We start from the raw sequence: 25,553 nt of genomic DNA on the forward strand, positions 1-25,553 counted from the left end.
GGAGATTTTAACACACATCCTCTGTTCTGAAGATTTTAATAGACCTGACGCTAACTCGAGCATATTCTTTTGCTACGTTATATAAAGATTACAAAAATAAATGTTTCTACTGCCTGTATCTCGTAGATTGACTTCTAGATGTGGCACAGGGGTGATTTATTGACCTTTTATTTATTTAAAATTGCTTACTTGATTATGGAATCCAATTCCAGGAACAAGCAGCTGATAGTTTTTACTACTCTTTGGAGGAAAAACTTTAGAGTGAAATTCATTTATCTGTCAGGTATTTTTGCATAGTGCTACTTTAGTAATAAGAAGGTTTGTCGTTGGGCAAATGTAAATAACCAACTTACCCCCCTTTGTTTGAAAAGTGTGGCCGACCTGAAGCATGCCATCCACAGCAAGTACAAGATCGCTATTCAGCACCAGGTGCTGGTGGTCAACGGCGGAGAGTGCATGGCTGCAGACCGGAGGGTGTGCACCTACAGCGCGGGGACGGTAGGTGGGGGGCGTCGGGAACTGGGTCACTGATCCGATTTGTACATTGAGGGCTGTGTGCATGTTCAGCAGTTACAACATTTTACCTCAGTTTTTTTTTCTTTCTTGCATTTTTACTTCTGTAGGACACAAATCCAATTTTTCTTTTTAACAAAGAAATGATCTTATCTGAACGTCTACCTGCTATTCCTAAAACTACCTTTTCAACAGAAAATGACATGGAAATAAAAGTTGAAGAGTCCCTTATGATGCCTGCAGTTTTTCACACTGTTGCTTCAAGGACACAACTTGCGGTGGTAATTGTAATATTTATTTATACCTAGTATAGTTGAAATTGTAAAATTGCTGTATTTAACAAAATAATGTTGAATTCATACACTCGGTAATTTTTTTGGGGCCATGAGCTTATTAGGCATTGGTGAATGGTCTGAACCATCTATTGCTCTAAAAGCATTTAAATCTAAATAGCAAAGTAGTCTAAATTATAGAAGAAGCATGCCAAAAACATGAAAAATAACAAACTTTTTGAAAAAATGTTTTCTGGTTACTGTGTCTGGGTTTTAAGTTTCAGGTGCCTGCTTTGTTGGTGTACACTGCAGACGATGACGGCATCTTTAGAGTGGACAGGCTGTCTTAGATGCGATTTGTCACCCTCTTTCCTAGATGATGTGCAGATAATGACTTCAGAGCAACCTTTAGTCAGTAAAGTACCTACGTTAGATAGAGTAGGTGGACATTGCAGAGAGAGCCCAAATAACTCTTTAAAATCACGACCCTTTCTCCCATGCTGAGGTCTGGGGAAGAACCCAGCCTCTTCCTAGTACATACCTCTTGGTTGCCGTGTGCAGTTCTCATGGGTTGTTCACAGTCGTTTGTTTTTTGTTTGTTTGGTTTGACTTGCAAGCGCTGTGCTGTGATGCTGGCTGTAAGCTGTCGGTAGTAGGACACAGTTTGCTTTCAGCCATGAAAAAAAATCATCCTTTAGAATTAACTAAATGGAGTATTTACCTTTTATAAAAATAAACAAATTGTTAAAATAAACTATTATAAAGTATTAATATTTGCTTTTGAAAGAAGTCTGTTAGCAGTTTGTTTTAATGTATTATGTACATTAGTGAAGCTATCCCATTTTGCACCTGGGATACAACATAAAAAGAGAATAAACTTACCTTTCTGGAATATCTTTAATAAGCATTAGAGTCTGGAAATGTTTTTTAGAAGGCAAAACTATTTTTTAAAAAACAAATTCTGTAAGTTGAATTTATATAATATAATCCTTTAGATTTATTTTCTGATTATGGGTCTATAATAAACTAATAAAACTAATAAAGACAGGCTGCACTATTGCATGCCATTTAAAGGTAATAGTTTTGATTTAGTTGAAATATAAACACCACATGCTAATAGCAAAGTGTAACATTAGATACAAAAATTACCAGTAGGATAACCTGATAGGGTATATAACTGTTACATGATTAGAGTGAGAAACCAGAAGAAGAAATAAAACTTGATAGAAAGATTTAAAAATCAAATAGATGAAATGAGAAAGAGGATTAGTCTAGAAATAAACAATCTGCGCAGTTTGTAGTGATGATGCCAGGTGGCAAGTTACAGAATGGTGACGGGTCCATCCAGTCACAGATTAAGACAAGCAGGAAAGAGAAGAGGGTGTGCTGAGTAGCAGAGAAGAGCTAGGACGGAAAGGAACACTGACTTCACTGGATTAGCACACATCTGCGTAGGATACAACAGAAATAGTAAAGTGAACACTGAACATGAAACAGTGAGGTTAATACAGCCCATCGTATTGGTTACTAAGTAATTTAGCCAACTTTTCCCTTACTTAAAGAAACTTTTTGGTATGATTTTAAAAAAGGAACCACACCATCACAAGAAATCCTGGTAAAACAGGTTGCTACAGTATGGAAAGAAAGGTACGCACAGAACTAGAGGCCAAGACAGGAAAAGGGGGTGGTATCAGGATGTGACGAAGTGGATGTTAAAGCATTAAACAGAACAGAGTGAAATTAATACTGAAAGATTTAATTGAGGAAAAAGGTAAGCTGAATCTGTATTTGCCTGTCAAAGATAATAATTTCAGGAGAACTTTTAATATAATGATGTACATCAGTGTTCATAGCAGCATTATTAATTATAGCCAAATGGTGGAAACAGCTCAAATGTCCAGTGAATAAATAAACAAAATGTGGTATATTCATACAGCGGGCTATCAGTCAGCCTTAAACAGGAAGGAAATCCTGATATGAGCTACAGCGTGGAGGAACCTGGAAGACAGTGTGCTGAGTAAAGTAAGCCAAACACGAAAGGACAAACAGCATACGAGGCACCTAGAATAGAGCAGAGCAGAGTAGATGTTACCAGGGGCTGCACAGGGAGGGGCTGTTGGGTTCTTGCGTGATGGATGCTGAGTTCCAGTTCGGGTGATAACAGTTCTGGAGATGGACGGTGGGGATGGTCACAGCGGTGCAAATGAGTCCACAGGACTGAACTGTACACCCACAGACAGGTTAAAATGGTAGGGTTTATGAGTATTTTACCACAGTAATTTTTCAGAGGGAGATTTCAATACATCTCTTTCATAATCAAGAAAAATCTTGTGGACTAGATTTAATACTCCGAATCTGAAAATACAGAATATACTTTTTTTATGGCTAAAACCCCAGAAGAGTATCAAAAGAATATATTAATAGCAAAAAAGCAGATGTTTTTGGGATGCAAGAATGGCTCAGTATTTGGGAATGTATTAATATAATTAATTGCCTTAATCATGAATACTTCACAGGTAAAAACATATAGGGTCATATTAATGTTGTCCAAAAGAGACATTTGTTAGAATTTGGCCGCTGTTCCTAATAAATTCAATAACCCTAGAAGGGAACAGAATAAATGTAATGCAGACTTGACCAAGTATAAAAAAGTAATGAGATTTCAAGTCAGTGCAAAGCTAGAGTCATTTGCATAAATCAGAGAAAATCTGTTCAGTATTCTTTTGGAACTTCTGGGAAATGTACTAAAATTAAAAAATCAAGTAAGTGATGAAATTAATGGAAAAGAAGTGAAAAACATCCATTTTAGGTGTTATGATTGCATACTTGGAAAATTCAAGAGAATTTAATAAAAACCCTTTGGAAGGAATTGTAAGGTTGACTGGGTGTGTGATAAATATATCGACATTATTCAGATTTCTCTGTATTGGCCCTGTTTTGGGAAAAGAAATGAAAAATGTATTGCATTCTCAATAGCAGCAACAACAAAAGTCTGTAAAATTCTGTTCCAGGACATAAAACATAATCAAATGAAGAGATACTTTTTTTTTTTTAAATTGAAGTATGGTCGATTTACAGTGTTGTGTGACTCTTTGGAGTGCAGCATGGTGCTTCAGAGAGACAGACAGACACACACACACACACACACACTTCAGAGAGACAGACACACACACACACACACACACACACTTCAGAGAGACAGACACACACACACACACACACACACACACACACACACGTATATTCAAAACATGGAACGCTTTGCGAGTTTGCATGTCATCCTTGTGTGGCCCCGCTAGTCAGCCATCCCTGTGACATGCCCGTTGTGTGTGCGCCGCTGGAGTTGGCGCACAAGGTGGATTCTTACTATCATTCTTAACATTCATGGTCACATGCTACTTCCTATCTATCTGTGTTCACGAGCTGAATTAATCACAGTTAATTGCCATGATGAGGCATTTTTGCTTTTGGGCAGTGGGGGGAGTTTTGATTTTTTGTTTTATTTGTGTTACATAAAATGGACTTGGAGTTCCCTTGAAAGAATCCCTGTCCAGGAATCGCTGAGAAAGTGACGATAAAGAAGAATGGGAAGTGGAGGGAGAGTGTGTCCTCAGGTTTTAACCCACACCCAGAGCCGCTGCAGCCTGAACAGGGCCCGCAGGCCCGGCCGCCCGTCGTGTGAGGACTGAGAGGCCCTGAGGGCCTGCCGTCTGGAGCACGCTCTGGAGTCAGGCTGCCTGGCTGCTTGTTATGTGACTTGCACTGTTATCTTTACTGTCAGTAAAATTAATAATGGATTTTTGTTTCTTGATACATGTTTGAAAATGCACAAATCATAATACGTTCATTTTTAGTGCATTTTCACAAAGTGAGCACAAATTTTAAAATATGATATCGCCCTACTTCATGCTTTCCCCCTTTCAGTACCCGTTATTCCTCTTCCATAAAGTTAACCAGTGTCCTGACCCCCAGAATGGCTTTTTTTGTTGTGTGTCTGGCCTCTTGGACTCAGCACTGTGTTCCTGAGACTCATTCGTGTAACTGCGTGTGTTAGTGGTCTGTAGTCATTGCCACGTGGCATTCATTCCATGGTAGAAAGTTCAGAGCTTTGTGTTTCACAGTTTTTGCTGAATTGTCCTGTGTGGACACCCTAGCAGTGTGGACGCCCTAGTGGGGTGGACACTCCAGCTGTGTGGACGCCCAGCAGGGGTGAGCTTCTCCGTGTTGTCACAGCGAAGACAGGAACGGTCACTAAAAAGTTCCTTCAGCAGAGCTTCCCTCGGAATGTGCTCAGAGCACGTTCGTGTGTGTGTGTGAGTGCCCGTGTGTGGACGTGCACACAGACATTACCTTCTTTCACTGTTTGTTTCTTGTCTTCCAATGCAGGAAATGTATGAAGTTGCCAAGAAACTCTGCTCGTTCTGTGAAGGTCTGGTCCACGATGAGCACCTGCAGCACCAGGGCTGGGCTGCAATCATGGCCAATCTGGAGGATTGCTCAAATTCCTACCAAAAGCTACTTTTCAAATTTGAAAGTATTTATTCAAATTATCTGCAATCCATAGAAGACATCAAGTTAAAACTTACTCAGTATGTTTGCCATTAAAATGGATAATAAGACGTTTGTGTAAACACCTTTGTAGTTTATCCGGTTTAGTAATGGTAATTTCACTTCTAATAGGCCCTGTATTTATTATAACTGAAGTTCATGTTTTTCAGGCTTTTATGATGACTTATATGGACTGTAAAATTTAGAAAGTATGGTCAGTTTTATCCTCCACGTATTTCACGTCTACCACATGCCTGACTTCTGTATTCTTTATGTAAAAGGTTCAGAATACTTTTGAAGTCATTTAGGAACCCAAGAATTTTTGTTGTATGTATATGTACAGTTTCAGTGTTTTGTGCACTTTTGGTTCTTTTTAAATTTATTTTTTATTCAATTTGAATTAGAGGGAAGTAGCATGTTCTTTTCTTCTTATTTAATGAAGTAAACCTTATTATTTCAAGTTTCTCTATTTTGTGGTATGAATATTTAGAACATTTTGGCCTTAAGTTGACAATGGGACACATCTCGGGGAGGAAGGGAATGATTAATTAAGATGGGGAAGAGCTTTTAAAAGTTTTTATAATAAACTTTTCAAGTAACTTTTTGCAGAGGAGTTCTCTCAGAGAGGTTAATTTAATGTAATTTAATGTAGGAGCCTGAATACTTCTACTATGTTTTTACACAAGTCAAATCATCAAGATTTTATCTTTTCCCATGTTTTTTGACAACATACATCTATCCACCTTTCTGTCTGTTTTCAGGGTGTGATGAATGCAAGCGTTATCTTAATCTAATAAAAGTGTTAATTTTAACCCTCTACTTTCAGTATATCGAAAATATTTGATTAGCTTAAAGACAAAATGTTGAATTTTAAGGGACTGGTATGGTAACTCTTTTTTATAAATTCAAGTTTTTTATACCTTAAGATTTGTTAAAAACCAGTTGTCCACTTGTTTAGCATACACTTGCTGCCTTTGCTTTAGAGGGTGTTTCAGTGTGTGAGCAATACCCTTTGCTCTGTCTCACGAGGTGTTTCTCTGTCTAACTGGGAGCACCTCACAGACTACTTTAGGTGCATGTAGTTATTAGCGAGGTGGCAAGATGTGTGTGTGTGTGTTAACAGTGTTCTTTCTTTCAAAATGCTGATCTCTAACTAGAGCAGTCCCATTGTTGTACTGACAGATCTTTTGTATTTTAAGTTTAGGAACTGCGGTCTCGGTGATGGCCAAGATCCCGCTGTTGGAGTGCCTGACCAGACATAGTTACAGGGGATGTTTGGGAAGACTGGGTTCCTCACCTGAGCGCGAAGGCTCAGAAAAGGCGGAGGTGAAGACCTCCGCGGAACTGGTGCTGTCTCCCGAAATGCCTGCAACAACAAGTAAACCCTCGTCAGCCTCATGTCACAAGTCCATGGAACACGTAGCCCCAGACTCCACAGATGCTGAAAGTGGAAAAGAAATTAGGGAATCTTGTCAAAGTACTGTCCAGCAGGACGAAACTTCAGTAGATGCTAAAGATGGCGATCTGCCTTTTTTTAATGTTTCTTTGTTAGACTGGATCAATGTTCAGGATAGGCCTAATGACGTGGAATCGTTGGTCAGGAAGTGCTTTGATTCCATGAGCAGGGTAAGTGACGTTAACTTTGGTTTTCCTTGGGTCATTTTACCACGTGAAGTTATGTTATCGACACTAAATGTTTCCTGTGCAGTAACGGGGAGTGAGTGCCCTGCTGGAGTGGAAATGATGGGCCGTGGAATCAGGCATTATCGCCATGTGTATGACCTTGGACACATCAGACCGTTGAACTTGTAACCTTACTCGAGAGCTGATGGTACATTTGGGAAGCTTATCGGAGGTCAGACAGGAGAAATTCTGTGCAGTGCCGAGCCTTGCTGTGTCCCCTCCGCTGGGGACAGTTGTGATGGTGGTGGTACTTTGAACTTTTCCCCCGACCCAGTAATTTCACTTGGACTTTGTCGTATCTCCTGTCATTTAGTTTGTCCCTACAGTCAGCTTCTTTCATCCTCTGGGTGAACCTCCGTCCTGGCTTTCTGTGCTGGCCTGGGTAACACAGTCGTGTGATTTTTATCCTTGTGCCTTGAGTCCTGAGCACTCTCAGTACAAGTAAACCGGTAAAAGGGCAGTGTTCGGCGGCCTCTGACCTGCCCTGTGTCTTACGTTCACTTAGTAATGAATCTGGTGTTCACATTTACAAATGCTATAGAACTTCCAAGCTTTTAGGGGAAAAATATTAATGATATAATTTCATTTTTATCTTTACAGTTAAAAAATTTTTTTACACTGAGAATGATTTACATTTGATGAAATACAGAAGACTTGAGTGGTTAGTTCACAGAGTAGCCAACACCAAAGGGTATTGAACTTCTCCGTCTCCCAGAAAACTGCTATGTGCCTCTTTCTAATCGCCCCCACCCCACGCCCCCTGGAACCGATTTCTGACATTTAAAAGAAGTAATTTTAGATCTGAAGAAGTAATTTTGCGTCTGCCTGATATATTTTAAAATTCAGAATGTAGACATTGTGTTTTTAGTTGTATTTTATAATTACAGTGAGCTTGTGTTTTAGATTAAGTTCTCCCCCCGAGCACACTTCTAGACACCTGGGGAGTCAATACCTCTTCAGATCTGAGGAGTGAGCTGGGAGAAATCTTTGAGGCCTGCATGGAAGGGGACGGGCCCGTGTGTCAGGGGCGCAGGAGCGTGAGAGGGTATTCTGAAGGCTGCGGTCGTCTAAAGGCCGTGGGCAGGGCAGCTAAGCTTTTCTCAAAGGTAAACTTCTCATCAGTTGGAAGAGAGACTTGGTCTTGGGTTGGTTATTGAGAGGAGGGCAGCGCATTGTCTGGGTGCCTGAAAATAGCAACATTCTTTCCTCGTTTAAGTTACTGCACAGTGAAATGCAATGGGTTCCACATTTCTTTTTAATTCTTCCAGTACCTGTTTCCTTGATGACACCCTTCTGGCGTTTCTTTCATTGTGGCTGTTTATTATCTGTGGTCAGAGAACGCTTCAGTTAAGACTTGCCAGGGCAGGGAAGTGTGGAATAGATTATGCTGAAAATGAATGAAAACTGGTGTTCTGTTCAAGTTACTGACGTTTTAGTAGTCTAAAAATTCCATCTGGAGTTGTGGACAGTCAGCCATGTGATTGTGATAGGATGGTTGAAATCTCATTTTTTCTTTTTTTTGTTTTATACTTGTTGTAATTCCACATGAGTCAGAACGGGCTCTAGACCTTGAGGCCGTTTTTGGCGGGCTTGCCCTTGGCTTTGTGCTTGCACGTTTAAGTGAAATCTAGCAAAGCCCTTTGTATGACAGGAGGGAGGTAACAGTGGCCCTTGACTTGGATGAATGAAAATTCACAAGCGTTTTTACCTACCGAAAACAGAAGTTAGCTGGTGTTGTTACCAGGGGGTCGCATCATCGACTTCTCAGAGGGAGCGGTCGCTGGCAGCTCGTGCGGCAGCGTGCGAAGTCCTCATGTTGTGAGAGCAGGGTGGCGGCGCCCTGCGTTACACGCGCGGTCAGGAGTCAGCGGACACGGCTGTGGTACGGCGCTGTCATCAGTGACGCGCGCGTGACACCGAAACTTTCTGCTCAGCAGAAATGAAAACGCATTTTGAAGAATCAGTTTATGTATTGGTTTGTGCTGGACACAATATCAGTACGTGCTCCTAGTGGGATGTGCCGCGTAGTAAATAGCACTTTGCTGTGACGGTTTGACTAGATTAGTACTTTGCTCCTTTCGGTAGTGTTGTGTATTCTTGATACTACTAATGGCTTTTCTAAAGATTGACTGACCTGAGTATGGGATCTCTCTCACCCAAGATGCCTTCTTTTCATCACATGTTCAATCCGTAATTGTCCAGAACAGCTGCCTGCCTGGTTTCCTGATAGCAGGAGTGCTCATTGCCAATAAACTAATTAAAAAATGTTCCAAGTTTTGATATTCTTCTACAAAAGCAAATTCTGGTTAAAGCCATCATTTTTGTAGACTAACCAATTTTAGTAGTATTCTTAACATGTATTTCCAACTGCCAAAGTCAGAAGCCGTTTTCAAAAACTGAGTCAAGAGGCAGGTATCATGGAGCTTGAGCATGATTTGGAATCATAAGGGCTCAGATCATAGCACTGCTCTTCATTTCTGACCTCTGTCATCCACAGTAAGTCATTTAAACCCTCTATTTTATGATATTTGTGTGGATTGATAAATGCTAATTTCACAAACTTTTTAGTTTTTACCCTCACATATCAAGGAGAATCTCGAATTGTTGCTGCGTTTTTGTATACTCACATGTTTTCTTAGACTGTATTGTGTTCGTGTTAGAACAGCTCTTGGGTGTTCTATTTCAGATTATACTACAGAAGACAAACTGACTTGCAAATCTGACGGTTGACAGTGGGAAACATGCTTAGTTAGCTAGTTTCTCAGCCTTCCAGGATGATATGAACATAATTTATTGAATTTCATCTTAGTGTTTCATTCAGGAGACCTGTGACCTGTTTGGGATATTTTTGTTTACTCTGTGCAGTGGGGTGGGTTTAGAGGTGAGGGGTGGAGAATGGAGAAGGTAAAAAACTTTAGTTTTAGACAACAATAATGTTAACCTTTGTAGTTGTCAGGGGAAAAAGCACCAGACTGAAAATTAGTGTAGCACTGTGTTTAATTATTGAAACTTTGCTGAATTATTACTAGTAAAAATCTGTGATTTAAAATACATAATTTAAAATATTCACAGACTGGAAATTTTAGTTGTCATTACTTGTGCACTGATGGAGCGAAATTTAAGTAGAATAAGCTTTTAGGAACTCAGGTTGTGTAACCTGTATTCAGTGAGTCTCAAACATTCTTCCCTGCTTGTCTGTGTTGTATATTGTACTTTCAGCGAATTGTGAGACACAGAAACTGCATAATTGGGAGCTGTGGTTTGGGGTTTGGGTTTTCTTCCTTAAATCACTGCTGTGTTTTATGTATAGTTCTGCTTTTGCCCAGGTTGAAAGTTTGAGTCTGTTTTAGTCATCTTTTTTAGGCTTTTATCACCCACATAATTTAGTCATTACTTTGGATTGGAAACGTGTGCACATTGGAGTCACCACAAAAATGAGAAAACATTCACCTATTAACAAATTTTAGTTAACATTGTACAAAGCAGGTGCCGGCTGTATTACATAGTGGCCATGTTAGCTTTGAGGTACTAGAAATGCAGCTTCTTACTGACTATACTGAATTCTTGGTAACAGTAGAACAGTTCACTTTTACCTGCCTTTGTCTGTTCTCTGTGTACCAGACACTGTACCTAAAATAAATAAGTTAAGGTCCCTTTGACTGGAGATCAGAGAAGACATCATGAAGGAGGTGGCGTTTGACTGGGACCCTCACAGTCACACAGACGTGGGCCTCAGCGGCTAGGGGGATGCTCACTGCGAACAGAGCTCAGAGCTGGAGGAACATTTGTCTGCGTGTGCTAGGCGGTTCAGTGTTCTGTGTCTTCCGATGTCTTTGTGGGCAGAAGGGAGCCGTTTAGGGGTTTCAGCAGAAGACAGCTCTAGTGAGTCAGTGCTAGAAGATACCACAGGTGTCCCTGTGGAGGCAGCAGCAAGTAGTCAGAAACACAGACTGAGAGTCCGTGAGGAGGATGAAGGGTTGAACAGGGGCTGGGGTTCCCTCCTTGGAGTTGTGGTTACTGCTGAAATCTCGTGAGGAACAGGAAGGTGGGCCGCAGCACAGAGTCCCTGGGGGTAGTAGGCGCGAGGAGCTGCCAGAGCGGGTCCTGGGAAGGAGCCAGCGGGGGCAACACCGGACGCACCACAAGCGTCTTCGGCGTGAGCGTGGGAGCCTCACAGGGAGCAGGGGCAGGGCGTCTGGACGAGGACGGCAGGTGTACAGTTCTTTCAGGGGAGGGCCCAGCAGGGTTGAGGGAAAGTTTTGGGGTTCTGTGAATTCCATAAATTACAGAAAATTTGTAGAGTTAAAGCCAGGCAACAGGAGAGGTTGAAGAGTAAGAAAGTGTAGTTGGTCAAGCAAATTCCTTGAGCAGATGCAGGCTAAGAACACAGCCATCTCCAGGGGAGGGGTGTTGATATGTTTTAGAGGGAAGTTGCGTTGATCAGTTAATGACCAAGAAAGTGTTATTATTAATTCTGCTGTACTTCATAAGACCTGGGAAAAACTGTTTTTGGTGGGATATTGAGAACTGAATAGATGGCGGCTTGAATTGAAAGGTACGGTTCCTAGAACTGGATTCCTGTGTCGGCATTCCTGTGTTTTGTTAACATCATAATTACCCTGTTCTTGACCTTCTTGTGGAAATACACCCTTGATTTCTCACGCTTTTGCTTTCTCCATTTTCCACTGTTTGTTTTTCTTTGAAGCTTGGTTATCAGAATAGTGTGAAATATATTTTAGACCATTTGTTGAAAATTTCATTCATGTGTGTTTGCTTGTCATTAGCTTGATCCACGGATTATTCGACCATTTATAGCAGAATGCCGTCAAACTATTGCCAATCTCGATAATCAGAATATGAAAGCCATCAAAGGGCTGGAAGACCGGCTGTACGCCCTGGACCAGATGATCGCCAGCTGCGGCCGACTCGTCAACGAACAGAAAGAGCTTGCTCAGGTGCTTCTCGCAGACTTCTCTCAGGAAAAGGAGTGTGCGGTTTTCCTGCACAGTATTTCGTGCGCAGCCTCACCGTGCTGTGCACCACGAGCACTGCTCATGCAGGCGTCACCGGCCCCGTGCGCTCCTCGGGTTGAGTGAGGTCCCGGCCGGCTGCCGTGCTGTCCGCGGGAAGGTGGACCGCGCGCTGCGAGCAGCAGGGGGCGCGCGCGGGCTGACGGGGAGGCCGAGCGTGCCGTGCTGATAAGCCCCTGCTCCCTCCTCGGGGGAAGTAAAGGGCTTAAGAATTTACTAATACTTAGGTTTTTAGGTCTAATTTAATGCAGTGTCCCAAGAACTCTGTTACCAAGTTAGATTTATAACCAAAAGAAGGTGAGGAAATTGTGAAGAATGGTCGCCCTAGCCACTCCCCCGACACGTGACTGTAGCTCAGGCCGCTTTGTTTGCCTCCCACCCTCAAGCCCTTGGAAAACAGCCTGTAGCAAAAGAGGTGACTCTGTCATCTTGACGCTGATGTTCACTCTTCTGGTTTAACGTTCCCTGCCAGTGTTTCCCTTCTAGATGTGTTCCTTCATTAGAACCTCTGAAAAATCGTTCTAATGGGTACAGATGTTTTGTTTCACCTGCATGGCTGAGTCCATGCAGGATGGTGTAGGTAGCTAAAATGTGTATAACCGTGCTGCAGTCATTTTAAACACGATTAAAATATCTACAGTGCTTTTGTAGTTTACTAACTGAGTTCATCTTGTAATGAATTACCAGTTTCTCTTATTCTCTCTTTTGATTTTGGGTCCAGCCACTTAACTGTGAGCTGGGTTTTTGTTTTTTTTTTTTAATCTTGTCTAAACACTGAATGGAACCCCGGTACAATGCTAAGTAGATGTGCTAGTAGGTATCCTTGTTTAATTCCTGATCCATAAAAAATGGTCTACATTTCACCATTATAATATTTGTAGTCTTTTTTTTCTCCTGTTTTAATAGAAAACCCCCCACTAGAATAAGCAAGTTACATTGTATTTCTAATCTTGGACCATGCTTGGATTCTTGGAATAAGCTCAACGCGGTTATGATACGTTATCTTTCTTGTGTATTAGCTGTATTCCTTTTAAGTAATACATGCAGCCTTGATGTAGTAAAGTCTACTGTACATTAAAATAGCCCTTAGTAGTTCCTTTGAGTGGCAAATTCACGTTTTGTCATTTGAAAATTTCTTTACATCACCTTGTTTCTGAAGGATATTTTCTCTTGATGGAGAATTCCCAGTTGTTAGTGATTTGCTGGTAGCGCTTTGCCTTTGGCTTGGTTTTCAGCAGTTTGGCTCCGCTGTGCTGGGCTGTGGCTTGCTTGGTACTGCTCTTGCGTTGGGCTTGTACTGCATGAACTGGATTGATTCTGTTTTTCTTGGATTTGGGAAAAACTAATTGATAGCCCAGTAAGACTTTATCAAAGGAGATTGATTAAAGCAGTAAATTATTTTTTTTAACGGATTAAATTACAGGAAAAGCATAGTCTTGCAGCATATTGGAAGAAGTGTAAGATATAATATTACTATTAAAGTTGTCTTATTTTCAGATATTGAACCAGTTCGACTTTATTTTAATACACATCATTTAAACTTAAATATTTTCATAATATTTAGGCAAAACATGAAAGAAAGGAGAGCAAACCACCAGAAAGGAAGAAGACACACTTGCTGCCCTTGGCTGGTCATGTGGTACGGGGATAACCATCTGCAGCAGCAAGTGTGACAGAGCAGAATGTGACAGCAGAGTAGGAAAAAACCTATAAACACAATACAATAATTACTTTTCCTACAGAATAATAAAATGTACTATAAAGCTCATTATTCTCAAAATCTGAGCACAGATCAGGGGAACAAAATGCAGTAGCCTTGAAATAGTGGTGAGAGGAATGACTTCAAGAAAAAGTACAAGGTCAGTTGGTTGATTGTTACTGGGGGAAGTGTATGGTCTCCCATCGGCTGTCACTGATTAGATTGTATCTGCTGGTTTTTGCGACTCAGGTCAGTGGCCACGTTTGTTTATTGGCTGTGCCCTGGCGGGGCCGCTGTGTGTGTGGTAGAGGTTCAGGGATGTCGGTTCTGGTTCTCGTTTGCCTGTTGCCTCCTTGGATACAGAGCTTTATCTTCCTGGGTCTCATTTTTCTTCTAGCCTGAAAATGGAGCAGCATTAGATGAGCGTAAACTTCTTAAAAGCTCTGAATCTTTTGCTATGGACACATCCACTAAACTCAGAAACGCAGGAGATTTTTAAGTCTTATTTGAAAGTAGAACAGTGCATGTCTAACAGAGATTTTCCTCTGAAATGAATGTTTGTGCCTTTCGTGAGTCTTAATGTTCTATAACATATTTTCTGTTAAAGGGATTTTTAGCTAATCAGATGAGAGCTGAAAACTTGAAGGATGCATCTGTGTTACCTGATTTGTGCCTGAGTCACGCAAATCAGTTGATGATTATGTTGCAAAATCATAGAAAACTGTTGGACATTAAACAGAAGTGTACCACTGCCAAACAAGAACTTGCAAATAACCTGCATGTCAGGCTGAAGTAAGTCATTCTACTATATCTAATTTGGGATGTTGAGGGTTGATATTTTTTATTTCTCCCAAGTGATGGAGTAATTTTAAACTGTACTGAAATCCTTCATTTGTCGATTGACATGGGATGAGATGATTTTTGTAGCGTTTGTATGTCTGGACTTGACTCTGCAGGTGGTGTTGCTTCGTGATGCTTCACGCTGACCAGGACGGAGAGAAGCTGCAGGCTTTGCTGCGCCTCGTGGTGGAGCTGGTGGAAAGGGTCCGGACTGTGGAAGCCCTGAGCACGGTTCCTCAGGTGTACTGCTTAGCTGTTGTCGAGGTCGTAAGGAGAAAAATGTTCATAAAACACTACAGGGAGGTATGCAGGTTGAATTTGCTTTCATTGTGTCTGAGCCTGCTTGAACTGGGTGGATATTAACACAAGCTCTCCTCTCCTCAGTGGGCTGGTGCTTTAGTCAAGGACGGAAAGCGATTATATGAGGCTGAAAAGTCAAAAAGGGAATCCTTTGGGAAATTATTTAGTAAGTGTTCTTTTTTAATTTTTTAAGGAAAAAAAATGCTGGTTTTATTTCATAGATAAGAAGGTAGCATTACTAGCATGAGTTATAAAATAACCATATTGTTCATTTCTTTACACAGGGAAGTCTTTTCTAAGAAACCGTCTGTTTAGGGGACTGGACTCCTGGCCCCCATCCTTTTGTGTATGTATTTATTTTCTAACATGACTAAATCCTGTATGTGGTCATTTCAGAAGTAGAGATCTTTATCAGAAGCAGACATTTTTTATCAAAATAAAACTGTTTTTGGCTTTAAAAGATCATTGCCAAAAAGCTTTAATGTAAATTCATAGTTTCTGATACAGAGTCTTCACAACACAGGCGACACTGCTGAGATGGTGGGAATAGATCCTCTTCCTCCCCATCGGTGTCTCCCTCCTCCTTGCCCCCTGCTCCTCCCCCCTCACTCCCCCCTCCCACCCTTCTCCTCCTGCCCCCTCCCCTGCCCTCCCCTCTCATTCATATTTGGACAGATCAGAATAGGGCGACCCATCAGGTAAGCTTCATTAAACAGTGACAAGTAAGTTTGCTGTATTTCTGAATCAGGGCCACCTGGGGCCACTGATCTTACTACATTAGGAAAAACCAACAACAGATTCCACTGTCAAAGAAGTTTGGAAACGCTATAGGTTTTCTGTGTTCTCCTCAGACATACTCCTTGACTATTCACCGTGTTTTGTGCTGCAGGGTTTCTTAGGGCTTCAGATGTATGTGTTTCTGTGTACGTGTGAGTGAGTGTTGTAACGGGTGGGTTTCCCACACTCATTCACATGTAGGAGCCCTGCTGGTGAGGAGTGTCCTGACGTCCCTAAACTGCATGGGTCATGACTGAGACACCTGGAGTTATCTTGAAAGATGTAGTTCTTGGCAGTTTTATAGAGAAATGGTAGATACTCATTTTTTAAGAGGATTAAGTGGACTAAGACTTTGTATTTTGGAAAATGTAGTGAAAAGGTAAAGTGAAGGGCAAGGAAAGAAGTAAAGAAAAAACTATTTTTACTACATTAAAACAACACGGTGCACCAGGAGGTTACAGGAATAGATACAGGTCTCGGGCTGGCAGGGGCTTCGTGACCATGCTGAGGGTCAGATGAAAACTGGGAACCCCTGTGTGAGAGGGAAACAAGTGCGTTCCTTTAACGTTGGCAGGAGAGCTAGAACCCCTTACAGGGTTGCTGGAGCCGGGCGCTGGGAGGAGGGGGTTGGCAGGAGAGCTAGAACTCTGTACAGAGATGCTGGAGCTGGGTTGGGGGAGGTGGGGGGGACAGGAGAGCTAGAATCCCATACAGAGATGCTGGAGCCAGGTCGGGGGGGAGCAGGGGCAGGAGAGCTAGAATCCCATACAGAGATGCTGGAGCCAGGTCGGGGAAGGAGACGGGAGCAGGGGGGCATGTCAGTTGATCAGCAGCAGCTTTCATGTCCTGGTTATTTCAGACTCAGAGACGTAGTGGCGCGTCCTCACTGAATAGCCCTTCATTTTGGTTTGATTATTTTGTTGTTTCTCCAGTGTGGGTACATCATTTGAAACATTTTTGCTTGTTATATTGAACTTGATTATACTAAGAAACCATTTATGAATTTGATTTGTCCTGTATATTTTTTTGTAAATTATTTTTTCATATAGACACAGAAGCCTCGAAAGTTTGACTGTGAACTTCCAGATATTTCACTAAAAGATTTACAGTTTCTGCAATCACTTTGTCCGACTGAAGTTCAGCCATTCCTCAGGTAAACGTCACTAGTGTTTTAGCCTTGGGTGCCACCTCACGATGTTGTCTTTGCTCTGGAGCTGTGCAAAGCAGCAGCAGCGCACTTAGGAGACGCCAGAGTAGAGGCAGGCTCTTCTGTGGCTGCTTTGGGACATTTCTGGGGAATATTAAAATGATCAGAAAATAAGGTTCAGAAAATGAAGGTAAAGTAGAGGAAATGGAATGCCTCCAGGAATGTAGTTCCTTTCCGGTGGGGGTCTGTGTTGTTGCATACTGCGGGAGATTTCTGATTGATCCCTTCCATGATGTGTCTCAGTCTGAAAGTATTCCTGCTGTTGGTTGAAAGAGGATGATAATGCTGTAGTTATTTTTGACATAGATTAAAATATTTGTTGTAGTTACTCATTTTTCATTACGAAGTCAGAACTCTAATTTGCACGGTTTCAGGGTCCCCTTGCTTTGTGACTTTGAGCCTCTGCACCAGCACGTACTCGCTCTGCATCATTTGGTGAAAGCAGCCCAGAGTTTGGATGAGATGTCACAGACCATTACCGATCTCCTGAGTGAACAAAAGGCAAGTCGCGTTCTTTGAAACGGCCCCCCCGTTAGTGTAGATGCCTGTGCTGCCGCAGCTCTGAAAGCCTGTCCCTCTCTTTTCCAGGCCTCCGTGAGTCAGACGTCCCCCCAGTCGGCTTCCTCACCCCGGACAGAAAGTGCGACAGGCATGACAACTACTACCTCAGCCCGAACGCCGCCTCCGCTCGCTGCGCAGGACGCCCTGTGTCCCGCAGTGTGTCCCTTAGAAGAACTGTCTCCAGACAGCATTGATGCACATACGTTTGACTTTGAAACCATCCCCCACCCGAACATAGAGCAGACTATTCACCAGGCTTCGTTAGACTTGGATTCGTTAGCAGAAAGCCCTGAGTCAGATTTCATGTCTGCTGTGAATGAGTTTGTCATAGAAGAAAACCTGTCGTCTCCTAACCCCATCAGTGACCCGCAGAGCCCCGAGATGATGGTGGAGTCCCTGTACTCGTCGGTCATCAATGCCATAGACAGCCGGCGCATGCAGGACACGGGCGCGCGCGGCCCCGAGGACCCGGGCGGCCGCGCCGCCCTCAGCGAGCGGCTGGAGGGCTGTCGGGCCTCGGCCCGCGACTCGCGCCTCAGCCTGCAGGGCCTCAAGGAGGACCTGGGCCGCCTCCGGGCGTTCGTGCAGAAGGAGCAGTGCGACTTCTCCGACTCTTTAACGTGTACAGCAGGAGAAATAAGGAACGCTATTGAGAAAGTAAAGTACGCTTTGGAAATAACACTAACTGAAAAGCACCAGGAGGAGCTGCGGTCGCTGCAGAGCGACTACGAGGGCAGGCTGGCCGCGCTGGTCCGGGAGGGCGAGGAGAGCGCGCGCAGGATCAGCCAGCTGAAGGGGGACCTGCTGTGCCTGGAGGAGGTGTTGCAGAACAAGGACAACGAGTTTGCGCTGGTCAAGCACGAGAAGGAGGCCGTCGTCTGCCTGCAGAACGAGAAGGAGCAGAAGCTGCAGGAGCTGGAGGCGCGGCTGCGCGCGCAGCACGGCGAGGTGGAGGCGCTGCGCCAGGCGCGGGAGGCGGCGCGCGAGGAGCTGCGCGGGCAGCGCGCGCTGGGCGAGGAGCGGCTGCGGCTGCTGCGGGCCGAGCTGCAGGGCCTGGAGCAGAGCCGCCGGCGCGAGCTCGAGGGCGCCCTGCAGCTCCGGCACGCGCAGGAGTTCCAGAAGCTGGCGGCCGACCACCAGGCTCGCTTGGAGAAACTGGAAAGCGAAAGTCAGCAGAGAATTGAGCAGATGCAGGATTCCCACGCGGCGGTCATCCAGGAAAAAGAACAGCAGCTCCAGGAGTTGAAACTCAAGGTGTCAGATTTGTCGGACATGAGGTGTAAGCTGGAGGTTGAACTCGCGTTGAAGGAAGCAGAAACTGATGAAATAAAGATTTTGCTGGAAGAAAGCAGAGCCCAGCAGAAAGAGACCTTAAAGTCTCTCCTTGAACAGGAGACAGAAACTATGAGAACAGAGATCCAGCAACTAAACCAGAAGATTCAGGATAATAATGAAAGTTACCAGGTGGGGCTGGCGGAGCTGAGAACTTTAATGACAAGTGAGAAAGACGAGTGCATTTCCGAGCTGGTCAGCAGACACGAGGAGGAGTCCAGCGTGCTCAGGGCCGAGCTGAGCAGAGTGACGTCCTCGCATCAGCAGGCGTGTGAAGTAGAAAAGAGCCTGAAAGGAGAGCTGGCCGAGCTGCAGAGGAAGCTGGACTCAGACTTGCGTGCTCTTGAAAAAGAAAAAGATGAAAAAATCGCCCAGCAGGAAGAGAAGTACAAAGCTATTATCCAGAAGCTTGAGAAGGACAAAGAGAAACTTGTCATGAGCCAGGAGCAGGAGAGAGAACAGCTAATTCACAAGCTCACTTGTGAAAAAGCAGCAGCCGTTCAGACTGCCCTGGAAGGACTGAAGTTGGAAAGAGAAGCTGTTGAGAAAGAATTAATAGAAAAAGTTAAACACCTTGAGGGGCAAATAGCAAAAAGGTAAGAAATTAACCTCAGTCTGTAATCATCAAGTTGAAGTCGTGATTCAAGTTTTAATTGTGTGTGTAATCACATACCTTGATTTACTCATTTATCTTAGATGTAACAATTGAAATATTTTATAAAGTAAAAACTCTTTAGTGTTTCTTAATAAACATTTTAAAAATAACAAACAACATAACTCCATTAGTGTAGCTTTTAAAAATGGATTCGCATTTTGGATTTCCAGAGAAATATTTTTGAAAATCTCAAATGTTCTCAGGATCTTCTTTTGTCCTTTTTTAACTCATAAATTTCCTTTTAGTTTATTTTTAATTTTTTCCCCTAAATTGTTCGTTTGAAAATTATGTGTTTTCATTCTTTAAACCGTGTACGTAGATATAAAAGAAGTTTCCTCTGAGCAGTGTTTAGTAAAGGCTGAATTCTAGCTTAAGGCTCTGTAACTTCATGGTTGTTACGATTTTAGTTATTTCTTCTGGGTTCAAATGGTAATAGGTAATGTTAAATTCCAGGTTTGATACAGTAGTGGGTTTTTTGCATTTTTATTATTGTTACTGTCTCATGTTTCTGTCTTTGATCAGAGAAAAAAGTCTTCAGTATTTCTGCTCCATTAAAATTTATTGAGATTTTTATGGCCTAATAAACAATTTCTAGAACATGATCGATTGGTTCTAGTGTTAATTCTTCCAAGGGAATCTGTTTACAGGTATACAATGCATTATATGTGTTACCCTCCGGACCTCAGCTGCAGAGGTGTTCGGGAAACAGACCAGTGCGGGTGAGGTCCGAGCAGGGGAGCCACGGCGGGACGGCAGGCAGGGCAGGCTGGGCGCCCATTCTGACCCCACAGCCCTAGTCCCGCTGCCACCGACACCGGACTGCCAGTGCTGCGGTCCTGCCCGCGTGGCTTGGCTTCTGTCGCTCCTGTCACCGAGTACACCTTTCTCCCTCCGTATCATTCCAGCCGCCCTCTAGTGGCAGACTGGTGCTCGCTCACCTTGTACAGACGCGCTGTCTCTCTTGACGGTCGGCTAGGTAGATACGGAGCCCCAGGGCTACTGCCCTCATCACGACGGTATCACATGCCAGGGCACTGGGGCAGGGCGGGGAGACGTGCTTGTTACGCACAGGATTCGCCACTGCTCTTTATTTCTGTAACCAGCCTCGCAACTCGAGTTGCTGTTTACAGCTTCCATCACCCACTCCATCTTTTACCTCGGACAGTGTCTTAGCTTGTTTCTTCTTCTCGGCCTGAAACCACTGCCATTCATGGTACTTCCTCTACTACGGCTGCAGAGGTGTTTCTTTTGGCTCTTTGTTGCTGGATGTGGCAGTCCCCATGCTTCCATTCTGTGTCCTTGGTAACCCTGAGATCATGCAGCCTGTAGTTCCCACCCTGCAAATCCCCTCTCCTCTCGCCCAAAGGAGAGACTGTGAAAAGCATTACGTGTCATTTGAAGTTGAGTAAATGTACACTTAAAACCAGTCTGGGACTATTTACATGTTTTAAGATTTATTTAAAATAGTTTGGGAATATTTACATGGCACCCTTTCTCCTGAGGCTCGGCATGTTGTAACACTTTCGATGAGAGTAATGATCCACCTGGACAAGCTTTCAGATGTAAAGGATTGTTAGGTTGGAAGTAGATAAGATTAAAGTAAGTGTTACGTCGTGCCTGCTCTCCTTCCCTGGGCCTCTCCGCTCCTCTGCTGTTTTGTCAGTGCGTTCTCAGAGGAAGGAACGTGTCGCTTTCTGCTGGCAGACATTTAAGTTCGCTTTAGTTTTGTGTTATTTATTCATTAGCTAACAAAATGAACCAAAGCCTGCTTTAAAAATGAAAAGCCTTTCCCCAGGTGTGTTCTGCAGGCTGTTCCTTTTCTCACCTCTCGGCTGTGCTGCCCGCTGCATTACAGAGAAGGCAGGACTGAAGCTGACACTGAGCTTTTGAGAAGTGTGTTGACTTTTACACTGAAAGCATTACCTTTTGCTGGTAGAAGCTGATTATCCTGAGTTTATCAGACATGTCTGCTCAGCCGTGTCGGTGTCAGGGAGCGTGTCATCTGTTCTGAGCCTTGCCCCTCTGCTCGTTTCTCTTTTGGGGCCAGATATAAAGGGTTCACCTAGCACTGCTGTTGACCCCAAGTCACCGCTGTTGTGTATGAGGAAGACACTTAGCCTTGCTGATGTCATCTGTTGACGGTACTTGGTATGTTTGTGATTGCATAGGTCATTTTGGGAAAAAGTTTTAATACTGCATTTAATTTTTAAAGTCATGCCATTGAATCTGCCAGAGAAGATTCTTCAAGCCTAGTTGCTGAACTTCAAGAAAAACTCCAGGAAGAAAAAGCTAAGTTTCTAGAACAACTCGAAGAGCAGGAGAAAAGAAAGAATGAAGAAATGCAAAATGTTCGAACATCTTTGATCGCGGAACAGCAGGTATGCGTGTCCCCTGCCCTCGTTTCATTTATTTTAGGGCCAAAGGTGAACGTACATCAACAAATACAAGTTCCTTGTGTAGCTGTGGTTTCTTACGTCTTGGGTGTGCTCTCCCTGCACTGATCCTGAGACACGTATTGAATGTCTTCATGATAAAAGCGTTTGCTTGTTACTGGTCATTGTGTCACACAGGTACTTCACAGTGAAATAGTCCTAGATTAGAAATTAGGAAATGTGAATTGTGTTTCCGGTCTCAGCTGTCTGTGTGATCTTGGAAACATCATTTAACCTCTTCACAACCCAGATTAGTTTCTTGCAAATAAAGGTGTTTATATTTGTACTGCTACAGAGATGATATTTGGGTTTTTTCCTCTAAGCTAGAACTTCATTATATATTACATGCTGATAATTGTATTGATGTGATCGGCCGGCAGCAGGTTACGGTGGAATATGGTTGAACTTGGGTGATTCACTTAATTGGCGTTGATCAGCGGGAGCGGGAACGCTTGTGGGCTGAGCAGGGCCCAGACCCCGGGACTGGGATGGCCGTCAGGGGGCCTGTACACCAGCTACGGTCTGGACAGCAGTAGGGGAGCACTTCTGCGTGACAGAGGTGGCGGCGGGGCCGTGGAGAAGAGCGGGGGCTGTGGGCGGGCAGGCGTCGAGGCAGATGTCGGGACAGGCGCAGGGACACCGGCATCCTTTGTTTACCTTGCGGAGGCCGCTCCTGAAGCCGGTGGATGCGGCGGCGTTGACGCACAGGTGTGATACCGTGTGGTACAGCTTCACTCTTCTCAGTGTCCTTTTCGAGTTCAAAAAACGTCAACCAGAGAACAAGTGTGGGTCAGAACCCTTACTTACGAAGTTTAAATTTCAGGGCCCAGGGACAGACAGAAGGGCTGAAAAGGAGGCATTAGGACGGGAAGTCGGAAAAAGGAAGGGTGTGTGTAGCGGAAACCAGGGAAGTAACTGCCAGGGTGGGAGCAGCCACCAGCTTTCAGTGAGATCGTCAGTGAGCAGGTCACTCACAGCGTCTCTGTTTCTGAAACTGAGCTTGTCAGTTCTTCAGCGGATTCATCCTGCCTGAGACAGGTCTGTCTCCTTCCAGCCGCCTTTCTCTCCGCGGGCTCCTCTGGGAGCACGTTTGCGGGCGCAGGCCTCCAGGATCCAGTGGGGTGAAGTGGCAGATGGAAACCATCTCTTCAACTTTAGTTCTTCCTCCAGTACTTGTAAAGTGAGAGGAGAGGTGACTCCTGAGACCCCTTCCGATTTTCCGTAGTGTTTGGATGTTAAGTAGTGGTTGCTAAGTTGATTTAGAACTAGTTTTGTAGGGATGCCTTGGGCCTAGCTGGCTCTGACCTTAACCTTGTTTCTAACATGTGTATTACAATTGTGGTAAGTTTTCTGAAAATCCGCTTCGTATTACAGAAGCAGCAAAGACTATGAAGACAAAGCAGCTAATGTACTGTTAGGACTATTCTGTTTGTTTTCTGCATGTGAGCAATGCGCAGAGGAGTGGCTTACTGCACAGGCGCACCATAAATGCTCTTTCTGAGGGATCGTCCTGTCTGCCTTCTGGCTGGAAGTCGGTTTAACCCAGTATTTGATGAATTCACTAAATTTGGTCCAAGAATGGCACATTCTTGTTAAGTCTCCCTTTTCTAGCATTATTGGCATTATTCATTGATGAGAGGATCTGTGACTGTTAATTTTGGAAGCTGGCTCATGAGGTCTCTGCGGGCAGTTGGATGTGTGAGCTTGGCCGTGAGAAGGCGTTGGTGGACTCGAGGATGGCGCGTCGGCGGTGCAGGGCAGCGCGCTGCCCCAGGAGCCACAGGGAGGACTCAGGGCAGGGAGGCTCCTGAAGGAAAGAAGCACGTGTACAGCGGCGCTGGTTAATTGTTGGCTGGTTTTTTTTTTTTTTTCTTTCTCCAAAATTTAAAAATTATTTGCTAATACTTTTCCTCTAAACATGTGGACAATAACGTGAAAATAGAATTCATTTTCAAGATACTAAGTTGGAACACACCTTAATACAGAGCTAATAAAATGCAGCCACAGGGCCTTCAGCACAGCGTAGCATTTTAACTGAACAGTTCCCATCGCTTGTGAGTGGCGCGCGCTCCTCCCCGCGTGCAAGTGCGCCCGCGGCCGGAGGGGCGGGTGTCCGCTCTTTGCTCCGGCTGCCCCGTGCGTGCCGCCCGTTTACGAGGTTGTCACTCTGTTGTCCCAGACCAATTTTAACACTGTTCTGACGAGGGAGAAGCTGAGGAAGGAGAACATCATCAACGAGCTGAGCGATAAGCTGAAGAGCGCGACGCGGCAGCAGGAGCGGGACAGAGGTCAGCGCGGGCGGGCGGGGGCGGCGGGCGCGGGCCGTGCTGCGCTCGTCCTGCCGCTCGTCCTGACGCCTGTGTGTCCCCCGTCCCCCTCCCCCACCCCGTGCGCTGCAGATCTGATAGAGTCCCTGTCCGAGGACCGGGCTCGCCTGCTGGAGGAGAAGAAGCGGCTGGAGGAGGAGGTGGGCCGGCTGCGCGCCGGCGGCCGCGTGCCCTCGCCGTGCGCGGCCGCAGCCCCGGAGCTGTGCGGGGCCTGCGCGCCGGAGCCCGCGGGGGAGGCGGAGCGGCCGGGCCCGGAGGCGCAGGACGAGGGCCGCGCGGACCCGGCGCTGGAGACCAGCACGATGTCGGTGCAGTGAGTACCGCCCCCCGCCGGGGCCCTCCCAGCCCGGAGCCGCCGCTGAGGCGCGGGTGTGGAGCCTCTGCGGCGTGTTTCCTGCCGTGCTTCCCTGAGCCCCAGTGGGTGCTGAGCTGTTTCCAGGGCGCGTGTGAGCGTTCAGGTCCTGCACGCACTCAGAGGACGGTGGTCACTGTGGTGACAAGTGTGTTTGTTTTGCTGAGGCTGTGTGGGGTAGGGGGGTTAGCGCAGTTTCTTGAAAAGTAAAATTGTAGGTAGGTTTCTGTTTAGTTCAAAGGAAAGGACCAGAAACTGTTTAACTTGAGTCTTGGGAAGATACAAGGCTTAAGAATGGATGAAAAACAGAACAAATAAAATGTAAGTCAAAATGGCAAAGCATAAACATCAGGAGACCGCAGTAATTAGAAAACTTAAGTGACAGAAGTTAAGTCCCAGCTTATTTGAAGAAGTAAATCAACCCATCACAACAAAACCTCCCAGAATGAAAAGCATCCAGCTGCATTCTACATGCAAGAAAAGCACCTGAAAATGACAGAACGTTTAATGTAATGTGATTGTAACAGACTTGTAAGGCAAATAATAAGGCAAAACTATGTAAGCCATTCAGAGCAAAAGGTTTGAACAGTTGAGGGGGAAGTCTCGTGCTGAGAGAGGCTACCGTTCACCACGGGCAGTTAGTTGTTAACCTGTAGGTGCTTAAAAAGTGGAACTTTTGAACTAGTTAAGGTAGGTCACTTCCTCTCAGGAAACGATGAAGTGAAAAATAGATAAAGCGATAGAGAAGCAGTTAAGAAAGTTAACTGCATACGGGGTCACAGAGGAAATCTCAGAGGTTCCAAATATTGATATAATTTAGGCCACAGAACACAGGCAATGATATTAAAAAGTAGTAACAAAATAGGAGTTTATATAAACCTAAGATACGTTCTTTATTACATTTTGGTTCACAATTGATTGGTAATTAAATGGAATGATTTCAAAACCTGTAATGAAGGAATATATCAATATAGCAATAAAAAAATAGGAGTTTATACATCTAGAATGATTTTAAAAATTACAGC

The 25,553-nt window shown here is 44.3% G+C and overlaps 1 protein-coding gene across 4 annotated transcripts in view; it reads left to right on the forward strand.

Annotated features, from left to right (window-relative positions):
- The window catches only part of RB1CC1 (RB1 inducible coiled-coil 1), a 51,982-nt gene that overhangs the window by 16,136 nt on the left and 10,293 nt on the right, over positions 1 to 25,553 (forward strand). For all 4 annotated transcript variants that reach the window (XM_072951986.1, XM_072951989.1, XM_072951988.1 and 1 more), the window contains 15 exons: positions 372 to 498; positions 624 to 794; positions 5,172 to 5,374; positions 6,533 to 6,959; positions 11,801 to 11,971; positions 14,353 to 14,537; positions 14,702 to 14,888; positions 14,970 to 15,051; positions 15,170 to 15,231; positions 16,712 to 16,815; positions 17,244 to 17,370; positions 17,458 to 19,358; positions 21,630 to 21,795; positions 24,029 to 24,137; positions 24,249 to 24,489. In XM_072951986.1, the coding sequence (XP_072808087.1) occupies positions 372 to 498; positions 624 to 794; positions 5,172 to 5,374; positions 6,533 to 6,959; positions 11,801 to 11,971; positions 14,353 to 14,537; positions 14,702 to 14,888; positions 14,970 to 15,051; positions 15,170 to 15,231; positions 16,712 to 16,815; positions 17,244 to 17,370; positions 17,458 to 19,358; positions 21,630 to 21,795; positions 24,029 to 24,137; positions 24,249 to 24,489 (4,263 nt within the window). The remainder of the gene's footprint in view (positions 1 to 371; positions 499 to 623; positions 795 to 5,171; positions 5,375 to 6,532; positions 6,960 to 11,800; positions 11,972 to 14,352; positions 14,538 to 14,701; positions 14,889 to 14,969; positions 15,052 to 15,169; positions 15,232 to 16,711; positions 16,816 to 17,243; positions 17,371 to 17,457; positions 19,359 to 21,629; positions 21,796 to 24,028; positions 24,138 to 24,248; positions 24,490 to 25,553) is intronic.

This window comes from Vicugna pacos, chromosome 29 (genome assembly GCF_048564905.1).
Source record: "Vicugna pacos chromosome 29, VicPac4, whole genome shotgun sequence".
Lineage (NCBI taxonomy): Eukaryota > Metazoa > Chordata > Mammalia > Artiodactyla > Camelidae > Vicugna > Vicugna pacos.